This window comes from Candoia aspera, chromosome 3, assembly GCF_035149785.1.
Source record: "Candoia aspera isolate rCanAsp1 chromosome 3, rCanAsp1.hap2, whole genome shotgun sequence".
NCBI lineage: Eukaryota > Metazoa > Chordata > Lepidosauria > Squamata > Boidae > Candoia > Candoia aspera.
This window is the reverse complement of record NC_086155.1, coordinates 45,437,798-45,460,058: the sequence shown is the minus strand read 5'-3', so window position 1 is coordinate 45,460,058 and position 22,261 is coordinate 45,437,798. Positions and strand designations below refer to the sequence as shown.

The 22,261-nt window shown below is 36.7% G+C and overlaps 1 protein-coding gene across 7 annotated transcripts in view; it reads left to right on the top strand.

Annotated features, from left to right (window-relative positions):
- Positions 1–22,261, top strand: part of NFASC (neurofascin) — a 199,322-nt gene that overhangs the window by 153,631 nt on the left and 23,430 nt on the right. For 4 of the 7 annotated variants that reach the window (XM_063297527.1, XM_063297528.1, XM_063297525.1 and 1 more), the window contains 3 exons: positions 3,633–3,647; positions 17,715–17,888; positions 21,351–21,473. The exons of the other annotated variants lie outside the window; for them this stretch is intronic. In XM_063297527.1, coding sequence (XP_063153597.1) covers positions 3,633–3,647; positions 17,715–17,888; positions 21,351–21,473 — 312 coding nt within the window. The remainder of the gene's footprint in view (positions 1–3,632; positions 3,648–17,714; positions 17,889–21,350; positions 21,474–22,261) is intronic. 7 annotated transcript variants of the gene reach the window in all.

Genomic DNA, 22,261 nt, shown 5'->3' with positions numbered 1-22,261 from the left:
TAACCTTTGTTCTGGTCCTAGTGGTGGGCCTGCCTCTTGTTTTTTTCATCCTTTTTCAACTGGCATATCGAAAACACCTTTTTGTTGCCAGAAGCTTCCTTTGCAAGCCCAGGTTCCTTTGGCACTTTAGTTTTCTAACTTTTTTTGTACAGATATTATCTACTTGCTGGTATAAATCCTTGGTGATTATATCCACCTTCCACTTCTTGTATATATTATCTTCTAACTCATAGCTTAGTTGAAAGCTCCTTACGCATTCACATCAGTTTCCTAAGCTGCCCCTGATTTTTTCCCCTCACAGGTGTTCAGTTATACTTCCATTATCTTATTTTTGAGACTTTTCCAACTGTCTTGTGCTTTCTTTGACATGTGGATTTCTATCCATGGGATCCCACCTAATAGTTCTCCAAGCTTGTTGAAATCTAGTTTGTATACACAATTATACTCTAATTTGTCAACACAAAAATATCCAAGCACTTTGGACAACTTATGTGTAAACTGTGGATTTTCAGGGGAAGTCTCCAAAACCTCCTGGCAAGTAGCAAAATTCTGTTTGGCCACTTGCTGAGCACAGTGCTGCTGCAAAGAGGGGAAGAGTAGGAACACAGAGATCAATGGTCTTCCCTTTTTATCACTGCATATATTGATTTTATGAAATGTTATGTAGCTCATGCATCCTTTACTTGTATTATCTGAAGCAGTGTAATGAATCTTTGACACTTGTCTGTGACCACAATAAAGTTTATTGATTGATAAGGTTCTTTCGCAGTACCATTAAGAACCTGCTATTCTCCTTAGCGAGAATAATTTAAGAAGACTCAGAAATACAAAATAGGGATGGGTGACCTGTAATGTTGTTGAATTCCAACAATATTTCTAATAGTGTGAGATAATGGGAGTTGTAATCCCGTAGCATGTGGAGGACTAGTGATTATATACCTCTGCAATTATGGAAAAAGTCTCTTTATATGCCCCAGGAATTGCCCAGAAAGGGAATATGCCGTCTCCAATTTGCCCTGAAAATCTGGCCGTTAGGGAATCAGCCAGTTGGTAAAAAGATGCCCCCAGACTCATAGCTAGTTGAATGCCAAAAACAGAAGGACAGTGTTTTTCCTCATTTAGAGCAGATGAGTTCTCTAGCAAGGAAAGTGCTTTCCCACATGAGATACATTTTAAACAATATAAAAATAAGCGAATTCTAATCTCCGATGGGTGATTAATTAGTTATGGGGAATGTACTTTGCTCAAGCTATTGTATGTGGTTGCAAAAAAGAAAATATACAGTAATTTGAATACTTCCACTTGAAATTAGAAATATTTTATTCATTTTTAAAAAAAAAAATAGTACTATAATGAAATCAGGTTGCTCAATGTCAGAATGTCTCTATAAATTCAGCAGTTTAAATTATGCTGATTGCTACAGGGAAATTTACAGTACAAATACATCCAATCACCTCCATAAGAGACAAACTGGGAATGCATTATTGCCCTTTCCCAGCACCCTTGTAATCAACAAATGACCCTCAGGAGGAAAAAGTCACAACTTCCAGATTCATAGTAGAATAAAATACTCTTTGTGAAAAAAATGTCAAACTAAGTGAAAGTTCAACAGCCCTCAGGAAAGGGAAAGCAAAACAAAGCTTGCTCTTAACATTCTTCACATTTCCAGGAAGATCCCAAATTCAGTTCAGGCTTGTGTTTTATATAATTAACTGTTGCTTTTTATTTTTCCAATTATAATATGTGGGAAAAACATTCCCTCGAATAGACATTTGAAACATGAATTGCTTCTCATTTGTCTTTGGGCAGGCAAGCACTCAACATGTTATATATATTTCTTGCCAATCTTTTTTGCCAAATTTATTTTCTCTTGTGCCAGAGAAAAATGTATAACTTGGTGGGCAATGGATGGAGATTACTTTGCAAACTGGAGTTCTGTACTGTGTTGACCTCTGCAGTCATTTGATGCACTAAATTTGGATTTTTCTTAGAAATTGAAGATGCAAAGAAGATAAGAACCCAAAGATTTCATTACTGGTTCTAGTCTATTTTTCTAGAAGCTTTAATCCTGGATCTGTTAGATGTTGATAACTATTGCATTTGTAATGCTGTTGGTAATCTGAAAATGCCTATGAGCTGTAACACAGCCATTGCAAATGTCTGTTTTGTAACTATTTCTGGAGTCTGAAATAGTTTTGAGATTGTAAGTATAGTGGCTGCAGTTAAATATAACAAACAACAGTCTATCAGTACAAAAAGAAACTGAAGCAATTTTCTCTGCCTCATGTATGTTGTACCTTCCTTTGCCGTTCATGTATATAAAGGGGAACGTTTCCAGGAAAACTGTATACCAAACTGTGGTTTATGTTGACTATACTTTAAAACTGAATCTGGATTCCAACCCAGTTAGATGCTAGTTGAGGATCCTGTTTTGATAGAACATTTTGACTTTAATAATTTGTTTGCTACACGTGGTCAAAATAACAAAGTAGTTTGCCAAAAATCAGAAGCAGAGGCAGAAGGGTACAGAAAGCAAGCAAGCTTGATGCTTGCCATTCATGTTGGATTTGTTAGCTTTCTTTATTCCTTCTGACAATTTCTGATGTAGTGTAAATAAGCAACATAGGGTCCTGGAATTCATCTGCATTGGCTTTTAGCTATAGCTGCTATGCGCTGTAGTTACCATGTACATGCTGATGCCAAAGAAATAACATTGTGCATATTTTTATTAGTATTGCTTTGTGATTGTTGCAGACACCTGGCAAAAAGCCATACTACATTATCAGTTGGGTGCATTGTCAGTATGCATAGAACTTTGGAGTGGTACAACTGGAATTCAGTAAGGATTCATAAATGTTGCAATCACCTTATGGATTGACAGCCTTAATAGGCTATCAAAGGAGTCTCACAAGTGAGGTTTTTCAGGCTCTCCAAATAAAAGCTGAGGTGCAGATTCCTCAGATTATTAATGAATGGTCTCCATAGGCAGAGTATTTAGGTCCATTAGACAATGAGCAGTACATAGCTAGACATTTGGAGCTGCATATAAGCTGGTTGTCTGAAATGAAACGAGCCTTGCCATTTTATTTTCTACTACAGATTTAAGAGAAACATTTTGGATGGGTGGGTGGATGGGTAGGTAGGTGATAAAAGAACCACAGCTTCCATTTTGCATAGATGTTATTATTTGAGCCAGGGGTTTAGCATGAAATAACACTGTCTTGTGGTTATTTGCATGCCATAGTGTCTCTAATCCATCATAAGCCTAGAATCAGTAATGAACTAACAGTAAACTTGCACTTGAGTAGAATTTATCCTGACCTTCAAGGAAGATAGATCAAAACCAACAGTATGCACTTTTGTTAAATTAAGCCGTAAACAGCATGGAAATTTAGCCCCCAGACAAAAAGATAAAGGAACTGAATCTACCACACCTTCTTGTACTGGTTTGAATGGTCATTATAGTATTACTGATTGGATGTAATGGGTTAAAATATTTTCTTTTTCTTACAGCCTGAGGCTGCCATGTTTGTAGATTCTATTTATGCAGTGGTTTTATGTATTTCTGTGTTCTCTCTTTCCTTTCTCTCCTCATGTTTCCCTTCCTTGTATTTGATGCTGCACTTCTGAAGTTCTTCCAACCTCAGGTATTGTATCTGCTGGCAGCATAAAAAGGCATGGGGGAGTGTGACTCAAGCTTGGCTCTTGGAATCACGACGCATGCACTATGTTAACCTTTTCAATGGTGTGAGGGGTGAGATCAGAAAAGCACTGTCAGATGAGTTAGCCAGTAGCTCCTCTTTCTGGGGTAGAGGACCATTGAAAGGGTTGACCATTAAATTTCAGTTCCTGCTGAGCATGTGTGCATGATAGGCTTTGGCTGATGCATCTTACTGATCTTTTTGATTTTTGCTGCTACTGCCATTTAACATAATAATGCAGAGAAGTCACATCTAGTTCAGCACCATGGGAAGAATGGAAGGAGAATGGATGGAAGACTGGTAAATGAAAAGTCCTGAGCCACTATAGTGCTCTTAGTCAGAATGTCTCAGAATACTCTAGAGGAGGGATATATCACATAAGGCCTCTGGCCCACCTTTGTCCCAATCTTCAAATAACAAGGAGTGGATTGCTACAGGAGAGTTGATCCACGGCTTGGGGGAACACTTCAAAAAGTGGACAGGACCAGGACAAAAATGACATTAAATTTAATATAAATTTACATTTAATTAAAATGCAATATAGTTTGAATGATTTGTGACTGCTGCCCTTGTGTTTAATACCTTTCCCTTTTGTTACATTAAAATTACAATTTGCTGCAACTTTAGGAACTGTGCCAAAGAGAAATGCAGGTTATATACCTCTGTTCTAGATGTGTTACAAACTTGGGAACACATTTCTAAAAAGAAAAGATGGCCACCTGGCATATTTCAAAGTTGTGTTTATTGCAGCTCAGCAAGCAACTTTATGAGAGGTCCTCTTTCATGAACCCCACTTCTTCAGATTATAAAGTATATTGTAGATGCTGTGCTTTTCCAAACACTCCTTTCTAGAATAGCATCAATTTTCCAAGGTCATCACAGAGAAATCTATGCTTTTCTTGGTAGGGCAGTGATATTCTTGACTTCCTTTCAGGGAATGAGAGATTTTGTCTGTTCTGTCCTTTCTTTAAAATAAGAATTCCATAGATATTTGTTTACAGAGTAATATAATGCATTCCTTAAACTTAAGAGAGGAAAGCATATAAGAATATCTGCAAAATGTATTTCCCACATGAAGTATTTCCTGATTCACCCTTCCTCAGCTTCCTTTCAGTATGTTTTGAACTCCTGCTTCCATCAATCCAAACCTGTGGAATTCCTCAGAAATAAGGAATATGCAGTTTCTTTTGGCTGGGGACTCTTTTTGGGGACAGTTCCAGTGCAGAATATTGGAAAAATGAAAGTGTGTTTTGAAATTCTTGGTACTTGCAAGTTAACTATAACTTGGGCATAACCAAAAGCATAAAAGTTTTTTTATTATTATTTATTTGTTTGTTTATTTTCCAAATTTCTATCACTGCCCATCTTTCCCAAAAAGGGGACTCTGGGCGGTTCATTTCCTTTTGGACTTTAAAAGGTTGCTTCATTGAAACAGAAAATAAATAATTCACTATATTTGTATATAGTTTTAATTGTATTTGCAGAAGCGGTCCAGCTTCTTATATAAGCTTTTTTGGCCATATTTTGTTGGAACAATTTGTTTAATTGCTATTACTTTGCCAATCTAATTTTGTTAAATTCAGAGTCTCCTTTCCCCTTCACTGATTTTTCCCCTCTCTAAAATACAAAGGGTAACAGATTGATCTGTCTTGTGCATAAAATATTGAAAAATATGTTATTTCTATTGAAAGTTTATAAGGAGTCTACAGATTTTTGGTTGGACTTGGCAAGATTGGCCCTAAATCTATTAAAAACAACCTGCTCAGATATATACTATTTTATTGTATGCTGATAAGCAACACAACATTCAGTCATTTTCTTGACTTTGGTATTTATTTATTTACTTATTTATTTAAACAATTTTTATTCTACCTATTCATTTCATGCTACTTACTCTAGGATATGTCCTGTGAAGCAGATGAAGTTCAGAACATCCATAAAATCCTGGGAATGTAGTCTAGCCACAAAATTGCTAAAATGCCTCTGTGCTGTTCCCTTGTATATAAATGCAGGCAACATTTTGCTATCTAAGGTATCTTTTTCAAACCTGATATCCAGATGTGCTGGTCTACAACCTCCCAAATTCTATGCCAGCATGGCCATCTCGGATCTAGATAGAAATTCTGGTAGGCCAATACATCATACGGACACCATGTTAGGGAAGACTACCCTAAGGCTTAGTTCAAGTTGGCATCTGGAAAATAGTTTAGTTTGCCTCTACTGAGACAGTCATAGAATTTTGGAACTTATTGTTTCATAGCCTGTTTTCTTCTTACCTATTCTACAGAGAGGTAAAAGTTCTCCTTTTGAATCTGTGTTGACCGGCAGGTGTTTTTGTTGGGAGAAGGTTATATTTAATAGCAGAGCTTCCAATTCATGTCACATGCTGCTTTCTAACACAAGACATGATTTAGCACCATTTTGAAAGAAGCTTCTTCTTTCTTTTATCATCATTATATATTGCATTTATATTCTCCCATTTGTATAAGAAATCAAAGTGGTTTACATGAGCACCTCCCATAATATTATTTAGTAACTCTGTGAGATAGGTTGGTCTGAGAGGGAGTGATTGGTTCCAAATCACCCACTGAGCTCCATAGCTTGGTGACAACTTGAATCTACAATATCTTGATCCAAGCCCAATATTATAAACAATTATCTACACAGGCTTAATTTGTTTTCTCTGTAGTGTTTTTTTAATGTCAGTTCTTTTGTAAAAATATAGTACAGGGTTTCATTGATGATCTCCAAAACTAAGTCTCCATTGATACTGATGATGCATTGATTATTGTATTTCTGGATAACTACCTTATGATTGAACAATCCCACTAGCTCCTGAATTCAACTCTTTGCTGTTTTTGATCAATTTAATACTTCCCTTAGCTAGATTTGCTTCATCCCAGCTAGAGTTTGATTTATGCAACTAAGTTATTTTGGCTTTTTTTGGGTAGCCCTGTTTTGTCCCCAAGGGAAACTCACAGGAGTCAAGTCCCTGTCATGACTTATCTCATACGTATCCCAAACCCTTTATTCCAGACTTGCTGCTAACTCTCCAACCCGAGCATACTTTAAGGGGCTTCTCCCCTCCTTTCCCCAAGACCCAATAAAACCCAAGGTCAACGTGTAGTTATGAACAAAAAGCTATACTTTGATATTTGCATGGAGCCAAAGTTAGGAAAGAAACAACTCTACTTTATTACTTGCATTAAAAAATAATGATGCAAATCTACAACCAGATTTACACAGATAAAGAATGACTTTATGCATCAGTAACTATTGAATTCAGTGGGCTGGAATCTCAGTGTCCTGAAGCTTGCTCAGCATCTCTTTCCTCCATCCCAAGAGTTTCCTTAAAGGGGCAATACATTTTCAATCATATAGCATATATACTGTATATGTACTAGTACATCCATAACCCAGTCCAGTTCTTCCCTTAGCAAGGATGCACAGTCATATCTGTTCTGCAAGAAATCTCACTTCTGGCAACTTGAGCTCTCTAGGATTTTACTGCTGACTTCTCCAAATCCAGTAAGCTCCTTGGCATTGCCAGTCCCAGTCTGCCCCCTTCCTAGCTGTCACACACTGGATTATCCTTGCTTTCTTAGAATTGGATAATTCCCTTCACAGGTTAAATTTGTCCACCCATTCACACCAGCAGAACACATAGCAGGGAGAAAGCCTTGTGCATTCTTCCTTTACCTCTTCTTCACAAGTAATCTTTCTGTCACTCTTTCTTCTAACCAGAACACTTACTAACTACTCTGTTTTTCTTACCCCCCAAGTCTGAGGTGTGGCACACACAACTCTTCACCTTTTATATCTTTTCCTATTATGAGTTTAGGTTCTTCCTCTCACCTCTTCAGGGTGACCTCCTTCAGAAAGCCCCCAATTCTGATTTTTCTGCAGGCTCCCCTTTGTCCACTGGTGACTCTTTTATTTCATCATCTTCTCCCCATTTCTTCCTATTTACCTTCAAATCCCTCAGGGCACTAATTTCAAATCCTGGGCACCCAGATTTCTAGCACCCAAGTTATTTTCTTGCTTCCTGTGGTGAATACCACTTTGCACCAGCTTTATTAATTTCTCCAGCTTCTCTGGAGCCCGCTGGGTAACATTACCTTTAAAAAATCATGTTTACTTATCAGTTATTTCAGACCCCTCAGTTCTTTCATGATTTTTATTGCTAAATATTAAATGTATTTCCCCTATCCCACCCACCCCTCTGTAGAAAAAAACCATTATTTCTTTATTCTCTTTTTCAGAAACAGGAATAAATTGAATTTTATATATATATTTTTTAAAAATACATCTTGCAGGCAAATTAATTTAACTGTGCTTTTTGTATTCAAGGGAGACCTTAAACTCTGCAGAAAATAACACTTTGATTTAGATTGTATAAAAGGATAAAGAATAGGAGGATCAGATCTAATAATGTTAAGAAATAAAAACTGGAAAGTATTAAGAATTCCAAGTTTGACAGTTCTGGGACATAAAATTGATAGAACAAGATAAATGTTCTACACAATGTTTAGAAATGCTATTTACTCAATAGAAGACCTTTCATCCCATATATTGAAATTTAAAAACTGACCACGTCCTTTAGGCTAACATATTTTGCATAGAATAAGGCTGTACATTTAGATGTATTAAAATTCCAGTGATACATGAACGACGGTGTAAATACTTATGTGACGTAAAACAGTATTTTCCAGTTCAATCTCTTCTAGATGTGGTGTGGTTATGACCCAGAATTGCCAGTCAACACATCTCTAGGATACCGAATTGGAAAGGCTAGCCAAGATAAACTAGTTTGCCTAATTTCAACATATGTGGCCTGAAGGGAAAAACGCAGGTCTAAAATATTATGTTCAGACTATTTGTTTTTAATGGGTAAATGTATGGCAGTCCCTACCTCAGGACTGAGTAAGCCTTTTTTTTTTTCCTGTCAAGAACTGATTTCCCTTAGGAGTGATCTATTGGAGGCCATTGGGTGGGCAGGATTGAAACAAACAGTAGGTAGGGCCACAGCTAAAGATGGATGAGCCCCCATTCTCTCTCTCAGATCTTTCCTTCCCCAACCCACCGTTTTGTTCTCCCAGGCAAAAGTTGCTTGGGGAAAGAGCTTTTACCAGATATCTGAGTGATCTCTTGCAGAGGTTTGAAATGGGGCTGAGGACTGCATGAAGCCCAAGACCCCAGCCTGTACACTTTTTTTCTACAAGGTCAGTACATGAGCAGACAACTTATACTTACGTGAGTAATAAAGAATACCTATTCCATAATATGCCACATATGAGAGCCAAAATTAAGGCTTATAGCAACAGGTAGAGGTTTATTGTTCATCACATATACTGTTCTTAGAAAGGAAGAAATTAATTGCCAAATATATAGATCTCAATTGCTAATGCTCTGTCAAACTATCTGATACATAGCAGAGCCACTCCATAATACTTATCATTCCTGCCTCTTTCAGCGACAAGAAAAGAAAAGAAAAGAAGATATTTGTTAGATTGTGCTGTAAGATGTTAGTCTAAACTGAGGAAAGTCAACTTCTAGCAATCTTTAAAGAATGCATTTTCTTTCCCAAAATGTAGTGTCCACTAAATTCCAATGAAGTAGAATTGCAAAATACATGTGTTGCTGCATAAATTCCAGTGCGCATTATATCAGCTCTTAAATATCAGCTCCCCTCTTTTGGGGAGATGGGTGGTAATTAAATTTGAATAATAAATAAATAAATAAATAAATAAAATAATGCACATTGGAAGAGAGAGAGAGAGAGAGAGAGATTCTCTCCATATGCAGAAATGGAAGGTAAATCAAATGCTCTAGTATTAAGAGTAGAAATTGACAGGGGGAAAAAAATAAGATGCTAGTTCTTCACCAGGACTATATTTCAGTCCTCCCATTTGTGGTTCATTCAGTTTGGCACTATCATCTCACTTACTGAATTATTTCATGTATACTTCTTTTTGCAGTCATTCGATTTAGAGCAAATTAGTGGCCTATTTCCCTTTCAATTTCCTCTCATTGCCAAATGGGAAAAAAACTGTCTTGGAAATAGGTTTATCTCCCCATCAGAGTTCATAAAATATTAAATGAGCCATTCAAAAGTCTGTATGTTCTGTATACATGCTCTGGGAAAGTTGTTATTGTGATCTAACAGTCCATTAGAATTTTCTTTGAATAATTAAATAATTGTATGAGTGTGTAAGGTTTCATGTACATGGCACTGTTGAACTTTTAGAAGTATATGATTACATTTTTGGAAGATCTGAAAATGATGGAGAGTTTGAAAGAGCTTTTATGCCTTTCTAGCTATTATATTGGTTAAAGAAAAAGTGTGCATATAAGCAAATGAAAAGTGTGCATTAGCCATTTGGGTTTTTCTGAACCATTTGGGTTTTCTGAATTTCAGTCTTTTAATTTTGGACTTAGGGCAAAACCAAAGCAAATTATTCCATAATTTCATAATAAACACAACTTGGTTTAAAATGATGTATTTTTATTAATAACAGTATTTATTATATTGTTTTTCGCCCCCCAAAAGGGCCCGTAAGGGGAGTTACAATGTAATTGTTAGAATAATTTAAACACTTTGAAACATCTTGTTACACAGAGTCTTTTAAAAACAGAGAGTGAAATTAATATAGAAACTGTAGAAAAAAAAAATTTTTAATTAGCAATCTCCCCCAGGGCTAAACCAATTCTTTAAATTAATAAAGATTGTAAGTGAATAATCTAGCTTTCTGCTGTTTTATATCTATCTCACTACAGTATCTGCTGTCCTATTTTCACATTCATGATTTTCCTCCTTTCGCATCTCAGAAATGGCATGCCTTGTTCTTCCAATTATCTATACCGGTTTTATGGTATCTTTGCTTCTACACTATTGCATTTTTACTACCCTAAAGTCCTGTCAGGCTTTCTTGATTTTTCCTTCCACTTGTGCACCTCTTGCACCCAGCCCAAAAGCCATAGTCAAATGCAAGCACCTAAAAATTATGTAGGAGAGCTATAGTTTTTTTCTCTTGTACTTATAACATTTACTTCTTTACCACAATTACCTTAAGCATAGGAGCTTTGTGACAAACTGAAATCAGGATTATCAGCATGAGCAAGATTGATATATCTATAGTTCTTAGTACAGTAGTTTTCTGTCTACATATCACTACCTTCCCTTTGTATTTGTTGCAACAGGCCCATTGTGCTATGTGCCTTTAAGATAAGTTGACCACTAATACTTTGTGCTCTTTGTGGCTAGAGAAAACAAGTGGCATTTGCACGTAGAGGTTCCAATAACAGAACTAAAGTGGAAACCTTCACTCTGGGGAAAAGCAGAGGGTCCCTTGGTTTCATTTACTCTTAGCTAATGAACTAGAAACAGCACATCTGTTGTGTGTGGCAGCCTGTTTGAGCTGAACTCTTATACCACAGCCATTAAACACACTCCTGTAGTGTGTCTGAAAGCAATAAATCCAGCCCTTTTGGGGCTGCAGGTTGCATGTGAAACTTGTCTGTAGTACTAAGACTATTTGGTCCTCAACTATAAATGTGAACTTCTCCCTAATATTAGACCTTGATGAAAGGTACATTTTCTAAAAGTGTAGAGGGGACAGAATAGGGGAACAAAAGGCTACCAGAGTGGATGTAGCCCATGGGGTCTCACAACTCTTCTCTCCCTTTCTTTGAAGGTTTGCTGGCATATGTCATTTTTAAAGGTTTATTCTGGCCCAGGGAGGCTTATGAGTCATATGATTTTGCTTTCAGAACCACCCACTGCAGGTCAGCACCACTCAAATAGCTACCCTGAGTGTCCATTACTCTTCGCAGTATGTCTGTCTCTCATATTCAACAGTTATGTTTCTAATCAGAGGATCCCTTTATCTTTAGGCCTGCAGTGCATGCTTATTAAGGGGATGTATTTCAAATAATAAAATATGCCCCTCCTTCTTTCTTTTGTGTTTAGCAGCTGAGTTCCTTCTATGATGTATTTATTCAGATGCAAACAAGGGAATATTTTTAAATCATCTTTAGCCCTAGAGAAGAATTAAGCCTAAACTCACAGGGTGGTGATCCCCTTCTCTTCCTTTATTTTCATGGTCCTCCATCTGGACCTTTAGCTTATTCTTTACCTTCCTTTTTCCACAGCAGGAGATTTGCCAGCCACTGCTAATCTAGTCTTTTGTCCCCCAAATCAAGAGGCCCTAAAATTCTCCATTCTGCCAAGTCAGCAAGGTGGTTTATATTCTTTTTTTTTAAGTAAAATAAGAAAAGTTGACTTGTTTTGCACAACTGTTTGGTGATGCTGTCCATGAAGCTTTATCAAAATTCTAAATGTGTCCAACAGACATTAAAAGTTGGAAGTCCCTGTATCATTGATTTAGTAAGAAAGCCTTTCTGATCTAACATCATGACAGACTTTTAAGTTAAACCATCATGATTAACATCAATTTGTTATTTGTAGACATAATCCCATGATAACATTCTTATTTTGATGAGTAATTTATGCTGTGAGGGCAGTCCTTGGCTAAGAGTTCATATATTGTAATCTTACTAATTTATTTATTTCATCTTTATGAGTCTTCGTCTCATAATTTGGCCTCCAGCTAGCCAAGATGTACAGGTTGGTATTAACTTTCCTCAGCTCCCACAATAATGCACTACACTAACGTGTTTTAAACAGATTATAGTGATTGAAATTCAAGTTTCAGGAAGGTAGGAATATTGTAAGGAATATACCAGATGAAAGTTGGACTTGTTTGTCACAAAACCTGAAGTATGTGTTAAATATACTTAGCACTGGCCTTAGAGAGCTCGCTCGTACGGATGGAGAGAACCATCTTATTCTCTAATGAGAATTGTAAGTGGCTGTTTCAGTAAAAAAAAGCAAAATGCATCTAAAAAAATAGGCTATTACCTTGTGAAATTTTGGCACAGAACCAGTTAGCCTTTAAAGCAGGCCAGCTCCTGGCACTTAAACATCTGTCAAAAAGCAATCTGGCTCTCTTCTTCTCCTTTTTCACTCATGCTCTATAAAGCATATGTGCTAGGGTTCTTCAGACTGCAATCTTAGGACATGTAATGCATTTTCTCTGGCTTAGTGTTGCTTGTTGTTCTTACATTTTCCATCCACCTGCTCCCTTTAGCAGAGCTTTACTTAACTTGCATGATATTATGAAGTGCTACCATTATGGAACTGTTAGAAATAGGTGAGGATTCTTTTGCTCAATTATTGCCTAAAGTTTTTATATATTAAACTTGATCCTATATACATTTTTATTTACACTTACATTTATATATTTTAATTAAAAGTTCTGTGACATTGTTCATCTACATTATGAATAGCACCCCTGTAATAAGTAAAACAGAAATAAATGAAACAAATGTAGGGAAAGGTTACTGTTCATTGAAAGAACAGTGGCTCTAAAGATTAATTGTTACTATGTGAAAATGCAAGGCTCAAAGTAATCCATGAGTAATGAAAACTTTGAAGAGCCTTCCCAAAGTTTTTAAGGCCTCCTTTCATATGCATCAAACAAATGCATGTTTTGGTGCCCATTTTTTACGCCCAGCAAAGTGATACAAAATACTATATCGTGAGAGAAACAAAGTTCAGCCTTTCCCAGTCTAATATGCTTTCCAAATGTACTGGATTACTGATCCCATTTGAAATCATGTATTGGCTAGAGATTATGGAAGCAGTATTCCAATATATATCAGGTTGAGAAACAGAGAAAATTTTCATCCTCTTGTAATTTTAAATTAGGGTCCACAGCCATTTTCACCCTTTTTTCATTTATAATGAGCTGTTGATCTTTGTTGTGGTCTTCCATCTAACTTCACTTTTGTGAACCTGTTTTTGCTCAGTTCAGAAGGGATGGGCTACCTTTTGGTTCTTCAGTAGCAGGGGAACCATTTGTAGTCCAGCTGGCTTTTATGATTATCTCAAATGTCTTTAATTGTTTACCCAAAGCCTCATTTGTCATAGTAATTCAAGAGAATGTGCTTTTTCAGTTTTATTCTGCAGCCATTTCTTTCTCTGTGTGTCTCTCTTTCTCTCCCCCTGCTCTCTGTGTGAGAATGACCTTTGTGGAATCTGAAGAGGTCAAAAGCTAGATGACATAAGGTACACTTAAAAAAGCTAAATACCAAAAAAGTATAAGCTTCATTATAGTTCGTGAAGACAACAACACAGTTAATTACAAAGAACACCCTCTTAAAGTTTGAATAGGTTTATATTAGCTGCAAATCACATTTGGGGTAGAACCTGTACTGAACAGCGAAGGAATGGGTAGCTTCTCTTACATGAAAGTTCTTCAGTTCACAAGTAAAATTACACCAAAAGATTGAAAGTGAAAGTTTTTCTCTCTCTGATGAAACCAGGATTTCTCATCTGGTCATTCCCAACATTAATTGAGTAGATTTGTAGTCTGCAGATAAAGCTTTAACTGAGACCTTTCAGTGTTGGTTTTTTTTTTGAAGTGTGAAATTTTAATTTTGCCATTTTATGGTTTTAGGTAAGCTAACAAAACCCCATGATGTTGCATATAGATCACCAAGAGGATTATTTAAATACATCAGTTTTCCTAGCCCAGTGACTTCCAGATGTGTGAGAGATGGTCATGCTAGGTGGGAATTTTGGAGTTGAACTCCAGCATATCTAAAGGCATCAGGTTAGGAGAAACTATTTTAAGTATTAAAATGTTATTTCAAAAAAACTATAGAAGATCAGGAGGAGGGAGCCCAATTGTTTTCAAATAGTTCCATTGAATCAACCATGGATAACCATGGGCATTTTATTCAGAAAGCAGTAGAGCAAAGTTATCAAGGATAGTCACACCCAGGGGTACATGTTTTCATGTGGTATTCTTAGCATCTTATTCAGTTCAAGCTGATTTATTTCACCAGTAGTTAACTAAAAAGGACTCATTTACAACGTTATTAGCCAAAAGCATAGTTTTCCTCCTCATTCATATCCTTTTGCAGGGTTCCTCGACCTTGGCAACTCTAAGCTGTGCGGACTTCAACTCCCAGAATTCCCCAGCCAGCTTAGAGTTGCCATGGTTGAGGAACCCTGTCCTTTTGGGATTGAGCTTCTCATCTGAGTAGAGTGGAGGCAAGACTCAAACAAGCCTTAAATGCTATTCTCTGTTCATATTACCACAGTCTTAAATGTGCATAAGGAAAAAGCACTAACACAATGGTGTTGAATTCTCATATTGACGTTCTAATTTTATCTAAGGCAGGCTGTGCTTTTCTTGTGTTTATAACAGTAAAAGGCATAATCCTCTTCCTAATATACAGGAATCAAATAATTCTATTTAATCATTTTTAAGCCCAAGCCATGGAAATTTCACATGAACTAAATAATTTGGAAGTATGAAATAATTTGCAAAGTATAAAAAATCCCTGTATGAAATGTTTCCTTTCACTCTAATACTACAACACCCTTCCCTACCTCCCCAAACCCTCTGTTGGGCAAAAGCTTATCAACTATGAAATTCTATAGCTCCACAGTTCAAGGCATCTTGTGTTAATTTGATTTTGCTGTGCCTGGTCCATAACAAATTGGATCATACTCTATTTTCTTAAGAGTTTCTAAATCTAATTGCCTATTTAAATGAGACTTGACTATTTAGGGCCAACTTCTTCCACTTTAACAGAGTAAGATTTATCCTACCAATGGGCCATTTAGCGCAAAATGCTTCCTGCAAAAATAAATGGCAACACCTGGAGGTTTTGAAAAAGATACAACATCTGTGGATGTAGCAGAATTGTGACATTCTTTTTTTATTTCTTCACAGCTTCTCAATCCTTGAAGCATAAACTAATGTCCCACAGGTATAAGAATAAAGCATAGCTACTAGTTGAAAACCAGTTCTACTAAAACTTTGTAAACCCATCTGTAAGAGAGAGAGCACTTTCCCCAGATTTTATCAATCTCACTCTTCTCACCTGTGCCTATTGTATGTTCTCCCCCTTCCTTGACTCTGCCCTAGTATACACTGGCCTGCAACAGTATATTGGGCATGAGCAGAGAAACAAATTGTTACTGCTGCTCTATTAGCAGTATTGCAAAATTTGGGTGTGTGGTTTAGGGGAACTTTTTATTTTGGGGATCTCATTTTAATGAGCTGTTCTTTCTTTGTCCCATCTATAGAGAAAAATTAATTTCCCATGGTACTTTTGAACTACATTTGGTTGTAATTTTGCTTTATTGCCCATAATAAATATTGGCTGAGTAATAGACTATGTTGCATCTTGTCAAAAATCCTTGGTACTTAGGCAGAACTATCTTTTCCTCTTTTCTTTGTGATCTGCCTCTTTGAAAACCTCCTTCTTATTAACCCCAGGTAGGAGCTAAATGAACATGATCATTTGATTTTCCACATTATAATATCCACTTGCAGAATATGCTTCTCAGGTATTTCTGTGGCAGAATTTAAAACAATACTTTCTCCAGAAACCTCTGAGGTGGCTATGCATTCAGGTCTGAGCAGTTGGCAACAAGATCTAACTAATCGCTTTGTCCCAAACCTTAGGCAAGCAAAGTATAAAGAATAAGATTCCCAGTGTCCAGGATAAGTTAAACATGGGTGTTATTTATATAATCCTTTCTTTGAATGGCTATCAGAGGATTGTTCTTTGATGGTATCCCCTAGTTACAGAGCTATCTAAACTTCAGAGGGAAGTAGAAGAAGGGAAAGTAAGGGTCTAGTAATTGCCTACCAACTTTTGGCACCTCAATTGCAGACTCTTATCCATTATGCCAATGTATTTCTGTATAAATAGGGTAATTATTTAGGGTAAAAATTGGGTTTAAAAATTTAAAAATTGGTATTTAGGGTAAACATTGCTATATGCAATTTTTATGCAAATCTGTGTTGTATCATTTCTGTCAATGCATTTTGTCTCACTGGGTAGTGCATTAATGACACACACAACTTCTGAAATGTTCCTATGAGCACAAGTGGAATGAAGTACTCTCACTACACACAGGATAAAAAAAAACAATTAAAATATTTTGCTATTACGATAGTGTGGATTCTTTTGTGTTTGATTACTAATATCAGAATATTTCTGTTAGGCTTAAGATAATCCAGATAACATTTATCCCTTGTATATTTTAAAAGAAACATGCTAATTAATTAAGAATGTAAAAACAAATTTATTTCCTAGAGGAGAATTTTGGAATCTGTAGCAACTGGCTGTTTTAAAATTGCAATTTGCAAAACGGAGTAACTTTTTATTTATCAGAACCACTTACTTTTCAATGTTACTTTTCTTATTTGTACCCAATGCTTCATTTTCTTAAAATGAGAAGGCAAAGTTAAAGTTTCCCATCATCATCCCCACTGAAAGTGCCTTGTTCTGCATTGTTTTATTTCCTTAGAGCTTCTTGCTCTTTCAGCTTGCTAATCAAAGGGGTATTAGCTTTACCCCCATTGCTTTATTAGGACAAGCCAAATATGTTCTCCTGTCATTCCACAGTCCTTGTGATTCCTTGTTTTTCACTCCAGATCTGCCTGTATTTACTGCCCTCAGAGGCTGGAGTAGCAGTATGCTCTCAAAACAACCAAGAGAGCAATCTCTTGAATCCATGAATGGAAAATTTAAAACAAGTAACTTGTTTATGAGCAACTACCTGTTTTGGGTCTGCATGTTTGCCCTATGCTTGTCCTCAGCGTTGTCTGCATGTCCCTTCACCTGAGAGACTCCAAGCATCTCCCACATCGGACCATCCTGCCTTGCTGAGCTGCAGAGGTCTTAGAACAAGACTGCCAAGGAAACAAAATGAAACTCAAGCTTTGTTGCTCTTTTTAAAATTTTCTTTCTTTAGTTAAAAGAATTATATGCCATTTACATCGGGAAGTGTGTATGTGTGAATGTATGTCTTGATCCATTTTGTCTTCACATGCTTGCATGTTTAGCTTCAACAGATAATTGACAAAGCCAGAGAACTGAAATTGTATCTTTCAAAAGCAAGTTTTTTGCACTTCCCTCTCCCAGTTTTAATCTCTCCAACCATCCACCAAACTACAGCTGCTCCAACTGTGGCCGCCACCACCATTTCAGAAACTACTTTCCCAACCACCATCACGGAAGCTGCAACCACCACCACCACGGAAGCTGCAACCACTACAGAGCCAACAATCATCACCACACTTGTTGCTAGTACAATAGGTATCAAATACAGGGCTCTGCTTCTGTGTTTTCCTCTTCCCTTTACATTACCTGCCTAAGTGCTTTCTGGATCTTTCACATTCTTCAAGCCTGGTCTAAAGGCTTAGAATCAAAGTGTAGATGATTTCTAAACCAAGCAGAACCAGGATTTCTCTATTAGCATAGTATTTTTTTCAGCAGCAGTTTGATCACTGGATTATATTCTAAGAGATTCACAATGTCCCTATGATCAGACATACAGCTGTGTCCCACTTGCTAACAAGACCATCCAGAACAGTCTTGAAGTTATTTCTATAAAACTTTGTGTCTCCATCATTACTTATGAGCATGCCCAGACAATCTGGATTGAGTCTTCCTTAAATCTCCATTTCAAATATGTTCTTTATAGACATCACCCAAAGCCAGACTTTGTTTATTTGCATTCTAACGGGTTCTGCATAGTTGCTATGGGTAGCATGCCAAAATGCCATCTGTTTTATTGATTTAAACACAATATTTGAATACCAAGGATCATGTCTGATTGAACCTCCATATTATTGACATCTCTTCAAGGCACATGGAACAGTCGATAATTTAATGAAGCAACTTCAGTCAGGATGGTTTAGCATGGATCCTTGTGCAGCCGTTTGTACTGTTTTGCTATTCCCCATTTAAGAAGTGACATATTAGAAAGCACAGGGATCCCCTATCAAGAGATGGACTCCAAAGACTTGTAAGCACAGGTATACATCTTGGAGATCCTAGCTCTAATCTGTTACAATCTGGAATATCAAAACATTTGCCACCAGAACCATGTCCAATTGCAATAGAACCAGAATCAAACATAGTGCCAATTTAAAATGCAATATCTTTATTGAACAAAGAAACAGGAACTCTTCCATTCTGAAAAGTGAGAAAGCATTTCTTTACCTTTGTAGGAATTACAAATTAGGTATGTGGTAAGCATACTCTTACAGATTCTCAGTATCTAGTAGTTAAATGGCCTATAGTATACACATTATGTAGCACAAACTCTCCCCATGGAAGAGGTGGGCTTAAGTATAAAGCAGTCAGTAGCATTCCAAGCTGCTGCCCAGTTGCCGTTCTCATAAGGATGTATTGAAGGATTTTTTTTCTTTAAATCTGATTTTTTTCACCACAGCCCCTGGACAAACCTGGCCTATTTTTAATGCAACTTTTCTATTGCCAGTTTATCCTGCAAGAGCAAATTTGGACCAGTTCTGTTTTTGAAGAGTTGCCTTGCTAATGGATAGCCAAATGGATAACTGGACAGGCAAAGGCCCAGGACTTTTTACATAATTTCTTCCCAACACGCCATTGGTTTGGAAATAATTAATAAAACACTTTAGCTGAAAAAAATATGTAACCTCTGAGTTTAACCACAAGCTATTCCCACTTTATTCAAGAATAATCTCATAGATAGATTTTTCCCATTCAGACATGCTTCCTAGGTAGGGAAAGTATTATTTAGTGTAGAATTATTTTCAAAGCAAGGAACCATTTAACTGAATTGCTCTGAACAAAGAATGCTGCCTGTGTCCAAATTCCTGATATGGACATTTAATCAGATCCACATAACTTTTGCTTAAAATTACCTAGGAACCAAAACAGGAATTAATAACAAAAATGTTCTCTGTCTCAGTCCTGGGTTATTATTTGACTCAGAGCTGGCCATGGCATGGCCAGCAGTGATTTTACAATCCTGATGGAAAATTAAAGCAAACCCTAGTAATCCTGATTAAACACTGTTTGTAATTATTGGAGTCTCATCAGACAAAATGGGAATACTCGTATGTATCCTAAGCCATGTCTAATCAACATAATGCCTGGCTTGCATCAATATAAAGATTTCTTAGCTGGTGCTCGAAACTACATATTATATGAATGAGCATGTGGTTGTAATAGATAGAACAAAGTAGCCATGTATAGGCATTTCAAAATGGAACAGTTTTATTGGGAACAGAAATAGATTATTGTCAAGATTAAAAAATATAGTTGACAGGAAAATGATATAAGTCACATTACATAGGGGCTGTATTTACTGTTTTAAAATGTGCTGCCACTGAAAAGAGGTATTGAGTTGTAATAATTCATTTTATATGAAAAGCGTATAATCATATGCATATCTATCCAGAAGTAATTCCCACTGAATTCATATTTATATTAATATCATCCAGGTAAATATAGATAAAAAAGCAGCCTAAAGCAGTAGCCAGAGATTCTGAGCTAAAACTGCCAGGCCAGCTAAACTGGCATTATCATAAAATGAACAAAGGACAGAAGATTATCAATGTGTCCTGTGCAGAATACTAACAAAACCATTTTTCTTTCTAGATTTGATAGACATTAAATCAGAGAGTTGGTATATCTTAAAGTGCACTGAATTTTTCTTTGGTTTGATGCAGTGTTGAAGCAGAATATATCTGTGTTTCATAAATCTGTTTAAACACACTATCAGGAACTGCTGTTGCCAAGCCATTAGTGTTCAGCATCAGCAGTCCATTTATTTGAAAAGAATTCTAGCATGCAGAGTACAAGTTAGCCTTCATTAGAAGTTAGTGCTTCACTGTCAAAAGTTTCATCCAGGTTTCCAAGTGCAAACAATGCTTTTATAATAATAAAACTACAATAATATTAAGCAGGAGTCTCGGCTTCTTGTGATGAGCCTTAAATTGTTAAATTGTTTGAGATCCTTCCTAAGTAGTTGAGTAAATTAAGGCTCATTCGCACAGTAGTTTCTCAGATAGTTGTGTTACGTGCTTCTCAAAAAAAAAAGGCGGGGGAGACTCTCTCTAGACCAAAAAATCAACCCTATGACTTCTGTTTCTGAAAAAGGATGTCCCCATAAATACCCTCAATTTGGGAACTTAACTGCACAAGCACATCTGTCCTGCCTTGAACTAGCTGTATGAGCCATCAAAAGATAGCAAAAATATCCCGCAAATTTAGATTACGATAAATTGAAAGCACTGAATTCCTAAAATATGGGTCATTGGGACGTGCACAATATTTGTTTTTATTGTGCCCAGTCAGACAAAAGAAAGGGGAAAACATGGAGCAGAGATATATGACTGAAATTGAAAAGGGAATTGCAGAAAGCAAGCATCCTGTGAAAATCAGAAAGATCCCGGGTGAGCTGATAATCAGGGTAAAGAGTATTATTGTCTGCATTACACTGTAAGGAATAAAGGACCAATTTGTTGGTGTCCTATACAAGTAAAGATGTATACAGAGCAAAGTATGTTCTTTCATGAGTGTAACCATGCTACTTTAATGAAATGCCATTCATGAACTACTGGTCTATAGACAATAGAATAAAGGCCGAAGAAGTGATAGACGATTCTTTTTTCATGTGTTACCCACAAAAAAATTGCTAAAGAATCCAGAACCTTTTTTTTAAGTTGGAATGCATTTTTTCTACATTACCTAGTTTACTAACTTCTGTTCTAACCTGTTCACCAGCTGGTGTTGGAAAGCCGCAGTCCATCTGGAATGTAAAAATTTCATCTAACAATAACTGGGCAAACATCACCTGGAACCACACATTTGATGCTGACACTGAATTTGTGGTTGAGTATAGCAACAGTAAGCATTGGGGTCATGGGAATGTTGCAGGGTGCTTAATCCAGTGTAGGTCTTGTTTTATTTTCAGTAGTTTTATTTCAGTCAGTTTTTATGGTTCTGTATTTGTTGATGCTTTCAATGATTTTAGGCTGACGGGCTAAACCATTATTGTGGTGTTGGTTCCAGAAAATATTTGTCACTGTCATGAGCACTGATGGTGAGCAGGAGGGGGCCCCTATCCAGGGGGGAAAACGCATGCGTACTAGCAAGAATTTGAGCTGTCATTCAAAGAGACACAGAACAGACCCGCCTTGACTTTTGGGGTTTATCTGTATGGGTTCTCTCCCACTTCTTCAGTTTGTTAGGATTTTCTGTCTAATGTAGCAGTAATAAAACACTAGAGACCTATTCCTTGTCTCGACATGGTTCCTGCTTGTTAGGACATCAATCCTAACAAACTGAAGAAGTGTGAGAAAACCCATACAGATAAACCCCAAAAGTCAAGGCAGGTCTGTTCTGTGTCTCTTTGAATGACAGCTCAAATTCTCGCTACTACGCATGCATTTTCCCCCCTGGATAGGGGCCCCCTCCTGCTCACCATCAGTGCTCATGACAGTCACTCATACAATTTACTGAATATACAACCCTACAAATATCACCTAGCATGACTGAATATAAAATATTTGATGTCATTTTGAAGAGATTTGAAATATCCCTGTGCATATCAGTCAGATGATTACTACAGGGCCAAAAGAAAAGCTATCTTCCTTTCTCTGGAATGCTTTTTAATTTGTATTACAGTTAGAAAT